At 45.2% G+C, this 6,797-nt stretch overlaps 1 protein-coding gene across 1 annotated transcript; it reads right to left on the reverse strand.

Moving 5' to 3' along the window:
* Positions 1-2,993: 2,993 nt before the first annotated feature.
* On the reverse strand, positions 2,994-5,828 carry LOC148018447 (artemisinic aldehyde Delta(11(13)) reductase-like). The gene is made up of 5 exons (XM_087661306.1): positions 5,426-5,828; positions 5,194-5,334; positions 4,868-4,998; positions 4,511-4,693; positions 2,994-4,333 (listed from the first exon to the last, which is right to left on the reverse strand). The coding sequence occupies exons 1-5, from the start codon at positions 5,518-5,520 to the stop codon at positions 3,573-3,575; spliced, it is 1,311 nt and encodes a 436-aa protein (XP_087517432.1). The 5' UTR covers positions 5,521-5,828; the 3' UTR covers positions 2,994-3,572.
* Between the last annotated feature and the right edge of the window lie 969 nt (positions 5,829-6,797).

The following is a 6,797-nucleotide window of genomic DNA, read 5'->3' on the forward strand; positions in this document are numbered from 1 at the left end:
CTTTAGGGTAATAGGGTGAGGATTTTCGATGGATGATTAGAAAGGTCGATAGGTGGTGAGCAATCACTTCATTAATGAAATGTGTACCTTGATCATTAACTAATTCAATGGGGAAACCGAATCGTGAGATGACTTTTTCCCAAAGGAACTTAGCAATGGTTCTAGTGTCATTTTTTCTACTAGCTCGTGCTTCTGTCCACTCTGTGAGATAATCCATGGCAACTATGATGTACTTAGCATGTGAGTATTGTGCCATAGGACTGATCGGCCCAATGAAGTCAATTCTCCATTTTTTGAAAGGTTGTCTTGCAATGATTGGGGTTAGCCCCATTTGGTCTTTGTGGATAGGTACCTTAGTTCATTGGCACTCATCACAATGCTTTATGAATCATCTAGCATCTAGAAAAAGAGTAGGCTGTCATAGTTGAGACTACAACACCCTACGGGCTATCATGTCTTCGCTGAAGTATCCTCCAGCAATTCTAACATGTGCTTTTGCAAGTATGTCATGCATCTCATGTTGCACACGCATCTATAGTGCAATCCATCTTTCCCTAGCTTATAGAGATGGTGGCCTGCTATCAACTGATAGGGTTGTATCTTGAGAATGAATTGCTTAAGTCGAGCCTTCTCAATAGGTCGTTCAGGTAGTCCATGTTTCAACACTTGGACTATGTCATTTGCCCAGTATGGCATCAAATTGGCTCTAAACAAATCCCTCTTGCTAGACAAGTTAAATAGATGTGCATTTGGAAACTCGTCCATGATGCCATGTCCAGTGACTTCTCCTGTGGGTATGTGAGATATATGATCAGCCATGTAGTACTACTTCCCTTTGCGTACAACCACAAAGAAGTCGAATTCTAATAACAGAAGTAACCATCAAGCAAGGTGTCTAGTAGCACAAGGTTTGTTAACAAGATAAAGCAAGGCTTGATGGTCAACAAAAAAGGTAAAAGGTGTAGCCAAAAGATAGTGTTGAAATTTCTTTACAGCAAACACCATGGCTAAACCCTCTCTCTCTGTCATGAAGTAGTTCATCTCCGTATTCATGAGTTGTCTATTGCTATAGCAGAGCTCATTGGATAGTCTAGATTGTGTTCACCAGGTTGGCATAACAGAGCTTCCATGGCAAACTTCAAGGCATCAATGTGAACGTGGAAGGTTATGGTCTAGTTTGGGGCTCTTAGGATTGGTGCAGTGATTAGAGCCTTCTTCAATTCTTCGTATGTTCTGTGGCATTCCTTGGTCCATTTGCATAATATCAGTAGTTTGTATAGAGGTCTAGCAATTAATGCATAGTTCAACACAAATCGTTGATAGTATCCCATATGGCCTAGGAAGCACTGAACTCCCTTGTAATCAGTTGGTGGTGGCAAGTTGACAATAACCCTAACTTTTGAGAAGTCGATGGCAATGCCATTCTTGGACACCACGTGCCCTAGGATACATCCATGCTTAACTAAGAATTGGTACTTTAAGGGGTTCAATGAGAGACAATATAATCTACACCGTTCAAAAACTACTAGGAGTTTGTCTAGGTGTTCCTTCCAACTTAAGGGAATACACATGTTGTCAATGAACACTACTAACCTTGCGTAAGCATGTCCTTGAATATAGCATACATCAACGTTGAAACGTGGCTAGTGCATTTGTCATCCCAAAGGGCATGACTATGTAGGTAAAGACACCCCACTCGGTAGCGAATGTGGACTTATGCCTATCATTAAGATATACTTACACCTAATTGTACCCTGAGAGGCCGTGCAGAGAATTGTAGGCCTCTTTACCATCTACTCTATCGAGCATATGCTCAGTGTACGATAGCAAATAATTGTCTCTCTTTGTAGCAACCTTCACTTTCTTATAATTAATGCACCCTCTGATCTTTCCATTCTTCTTCACTATGATCACGATGGGTGAAACCCATTCCATGTGCTCAATTTCATAAATGAATCCTACTCTCAACCACTTATTGATTTTCTCTTTGACAACGTGAGTGTGCTTGGGATTCATGGGATACAGTTGTTGCTTGACCAACTTTGCATCAAGTGTCATGGGGATGTTATGAGTAACCACGCTCAGATCTACCCCTTTCAACTCATCAAGGAACCAAGCAAATACATCTATATACTCTCATAAGAGAGCAATGAGACTCACTTCTTCTTGCTCGTGCAAGTCATCGACTATGAACACAGGGGGGCATTTCCCCTTTCTTAGCTAGATTGACCTTTCCCCTCCTTCACTTTGGCATGTCCTTCTATCGGCTCACTTACTTGCCCTTGTCATTTGGCTCTTAGCAAGATCACTACCCCATCACCTTTCTTAAATTTTATGAATCGTTTCAATAGGTCTTGCGGCTTTCTATGTTCCTCAGCTTGCGGTTTCCTAGCCTGTCTCCTTCTTTCCTCCTTCAACCTTTGGTGCCTTAGGTGGACTGGTAGGTCTCCCTTGGTGCATTTGGTCTTAGGTGGTTGGGGTATCTCATGATCACCATCCAAGCTTACTTTCAACTCAGAATTGAACTCTCTGTTTTCACTAGAAGAGGGAGTCAATTGCTACAAGTTCATCAGCTATGTAGAGTACTTCATCGTCTCTGACTCATGTACGGAGGTAGAGCTTGCTCCCTCTAGTCAATTCTCTCTCTATTCTCAAAGGAAACGCTTTGCATGATGGATGGATTCCATTGAAGGTACAGTTCTATGTTTTCTTTGCACTTCTACTTAGGCAAGAGCCTCACTGTCCAAGTTCAGGAGCAGTTGTTGGTTTCTCCAATGCATGAAGTAAAGAAAGTGATGACCGTGCCACACATGAACAAGGTTTTTCAGCACTGATCTAGTGCTATTTGTGGGACTGTTTTACTGCTAGAATGATGCCAGGGTAAAAGGAATGTTGTTTTGGATATATTGGACACTAAGAACAGTAAATACAAAGTTCTGTAGACTGCAATTCTCCACATGAATCATTGAGTTATGGTCACAGAAAATGCTTTCTTGAAAGGGATGTTGTTCTAAATATATTGGACAGTAAGAAAAATAAATACAGAGTTTTACAGACTGCAATTTTGCACATGAATGATTGAGTTATGGTCACACAAAATGCTTTCCTAAAATTCTCTCTTGAATAATGATTATATTCTCTCCTCTCCGAACATCAATCAATATTCTAATTTCTCAATCTTGTTGACAAGTTACAACTGACTGCACTAGAAAATCAATCAATAATCTAATTTCTCAAGCTTTTGCTGATAAGCTCGTCGGCTCCTTGGGAGTAAGGCTAAGACTTGGGATTGGATATTATGATTATGTCAGTCCCAAGGACAACTCAGCAACGTATGCCGACGAGCCGCACCCCACTTGGTAGAGGTGGGTGTCTACGTTTCAACCCCACCAAGGATCGATTCCTACGAATTGCCGTGTGTCTCTCCTGCAGTTGCCATCCTCCACGCGATGTATCGCATTTAAAACTCCATACAGCTACTCGTTACAATAAAAGCTTTGCAATTGCACGCTTTGAGAGCTAAGCTTTCTCAGCTATATCAACTTCAAGCAATCTGGGATGGAATCAATTGGTCAGAAGAGCAACGAGTTGGTTGGCACGTGGGCTTTAGGGGAGGAGATGTCGATGACCGGTCCGCACTTCGGGGAGGAAGGAGCGTTGTTATCCATCTTCTTGCTGCGGAAGAGGGCCTTCTTCTTCAACGAACCATTGTCGACCTCCTTGGCGCTGAGGCTCGGGTAATCCAGGTAGCCTTTCACCTGGTCGTGGGTGTAGAAGGTGGTGCGGTCGTAGCGGTTGAGCTTCGACTCCAGGGCGAAGCGGAGGGGGAGGTCGGGATTGGAGATGAAGAGGCGGCCGAAGGAGATAAGGTGGGCGGCGCCCGACGCTATGGCAGCCATGCCGGACTCGCGGGTGTAGCCGCCGCTGGACATGACCAGCCCCGCGCGAAACGCGGTGGCGAAGGGGAGGGCGGTGTCGGGGATGTCCTCCCGGACCCCTTGGCTGGTGAAGCGGGGCTCCGTCAGGTGGAGGTAGGCCAGGCCGCCGCCGCAGCGCCTATTATTGTACTTAGAATTGAGCTGGGAGATGAGGTAGAGCCCCAGGGCGTGCGGTTCGGAGTCGGTGGCCCCGAGATGGTCCACGATTGGGGACAGCCTGATGGCCGTGCGCTCCTGCCCCACCTCCTCGGCTATGGCGCCCAGCACCTCCAGCGCGAACCTGCACCGGTTCTCGATGGAGCCCCCGTAGTCATCTGTGCGGTCGTTGATGCCGTCCTTGAGGAACTGATCTACCAGGTAGCCGTGGGCTGCGTGCAGCTCTACCCCATCGAACCCTGCAGCAGTAGCGTACGTCCAACCACACACACACACATATTGAGTTAACACACACATATTGAGTTATAAGTAGGACGACGATGATGGTCGTGTGCGTGTGTGTGTGCCCGCGCTCATCCCAAACAAAAATGCATCATTCAGTCTTGTGCCCATGAACACACGCACGCTGTACGCACCCGCTCTGCGTGCATTCCTGGCTGCTTGGCGGAACTGCTCCACCACCCTCGGTATCTCTTGGGTTTCAAGAGCGCGTGGCTGAGAGTACTCTGCAGTGGCCCCATCTGGAAGCTTGATGGACCATTTCTCAGGTACCCGTTGGGAAGTAGACGACACGGGCGCACATCTATCGGGCTGGTAATCTGCTGAATTAAGGATCATTAGTTCTGTTCGTTTATTTTGCTCGAACAAGCCATTGATCAGCAATCTAAAGCCTAAGATCAGGTTCAGTTCCTTTTTCAAAGGTTGACAGCTTGTGTGTAGAGACAAAAGGTTATATTGTATACGGAGGTAAAGAAAAGGGGGCTTGTACATACATGTATGCGATGCTCGGCCTACATGCCATAGCTGGCAAAAGATAATGCCCCCTTTATCATGCACAGCCTTGACGACCCTCTTCCATGCCTCTACTTGGTCCTCTGCCCAGATGCCCGGAGAATGGGGGAACCTGACACCATACGCACAAACAAACCTTAAGAGTTTATGCTACGCAAACACCACATATATGCCAAAGATCATACCTTATCACAGGAGACTTTAGTGCAACATAGGGGAGAGTCTAATGCCAATAAATGATACAAACACGTTCTAATAAGCATATGAGCATGAACTTCGAAACATAGAGAGATGCACTGAGACTCACCCAATGCCCTCTTGGGACACTGCCACAGCTTCAGTTATCAAGAGGCCACCTTGTGTAGTTCTTTGGGAGTAGTACTGAATGTGGGCTTCTTGAGGGACATAGTTGATAGCGCGGCATCGCGTGACAGGTGCTAACACAACCCTGGTCATGGGGAACAAATTAAAACAAAAACAGGGTGATAAGGCAGCGAATCACACAAATTCGCACATCGAAATTAATGCCCTTGTTCTACCTGTGGGAGAGGGAGAATTTGCCAAGGTTTACGGGAGCCAAGAGGTTGCTAAAGATGTCGTCCGTTCTCTGACAAGTGAGGATTCGTTTGTGCATGCTCCTCTCTAAGGATACGAAGGAGGTTGTTCTTTGTAGGATGGATGGGATAGAGGTCAAGGTTAGAGAATACCCACAGACGAAGGCAGCTTGTAAGGGGAAGTTTTCTCTGGAGCAGCAGGGGGGCGGGACGTGTTTGAACTATGGAGAGAGTGAGGCTACAGAATGGGAAGATGCGTGTGGATATCCGTATACGTACTGTATCCAGGGGTCGGTTGGCCTCAGATATTAGGCAGGCCGCTTGCTTGCTCACGAAGCAAGCGGCCCTCATCCGGCCCGACCCTCACGATGGCTTCATCCCCAAGCAGCAGTTTTCTCGGTAGAGAGCCTCTGACGCGTCACGCCAGGCCCTTTCTTTGTTCTTTCCTTGTTGCCAGCTGGAGCCTTAGGCCTTGTTCACACTTACCCCCCAAACAGGTTAGATGTCTCGACTCTCGAGTTGTCCTCACCGCTCTCTCCCATGGAGATCTCTCTCTTAAAGTGACGGCCGAGTGTCCTGCCTGCATCTCGAGACAACGAACAACCCACGCAAAAGCCACCGGGTGACCCGCGCTCAGTGTTCATGAAAAACATTTTTCGTAGCAAATACAAAAACCTGTAATTCAAATTTTTGTAAGGATTTCTAATTCAAATTACATATATTTGCCATTTTTATATTAAAACTTTTATAAGTTCGAGGTTTGAAACCTTCTTTCAATTTTGAAGGTTTTTCTTTTAATTGCAATTCACTTTACATTAAACCTTAATTTTAAAGGTTTTTCTTCTAATTGCAATTCACTTTACATTAAACCTTAATTTTTCATGAACATTGCCCGTGTTGTGCGACACATGAAGAAAGAGAGATGCAAAAGTGCTTAAGTAAAAAACACGTACACGTCAACACATGAAGAAAGAGTATGGAAAGGTAAATATTCCAAGTGATACATCACATTGGTCAACTACGATTAGCACCCACCAAGACTCTCCATTCCTAGGACATGCAACTACACTCAATTCACTTGAATGGTGAAGATGTTTATGCTAAAGGAAATAACACCCCAAGTTCACCAAAGAGTTCTTTTTTTGGGTCACCTCAACATCAACATATCCTTGATTGGAACAACTTAGGATGATGTAAGGCCTTATGAATGTGGATGAAAATAAAGTCACCTAATTACAAGGACATACTAGTTTCCCTTCTTATTTGCCAAATGTAGGCCTAACTGCAAGGACACTTTCCTACTTTCCCTTTTTAGTTGCCAAATATCACTTTCCTACTTTCCCTTTTTAGTTGCCAA

The sequence above is a fragment of the Lygodium microphyllum genome, chromosome 21, assembly GCF_053477565.2.
Source record: "Lygodium microphyllum isolate KBCC chromosome 21, Lygodium_microphyllum_v1.1.10, whole genome shotgun sequence".
NCBI classification, from domain to species: domain Eukaryota; kingdom Viridiplantae; phylum Streptophyta; class Polypodiopsida; order Schizaeales; family Lygodiaceae; genus Lygodium; species Lygodium microphyllum.

What these genes read in the sequence shown, in the direction of transcription:
- LOC148018447 (XM_087661306.1), bottom strand. Translation starts at nt 5,520, where the DNA reads ATGCACAAACGAATCCTCACTTGTCAGAGAACGGACGACATCTTTAGC. An exon ending in AGGCCGAGCATCGCATACAT is followed by an intron (nt 4,694 to 4,867) that starts GTATGTACAAGC and finishes TTAATTCAGCAG; the next exon opens with ATTACCAGCCCGATAGATGT. An exon ending in CAGGAATGCACGCAGAGCGG is followed by an intron (nt 4,334 to 4,510) that starts GTGCGTACAGCG and finishes CTACTGCTGCAG; the next exon opens with GGTTCGATGGGGTAGAGCTG.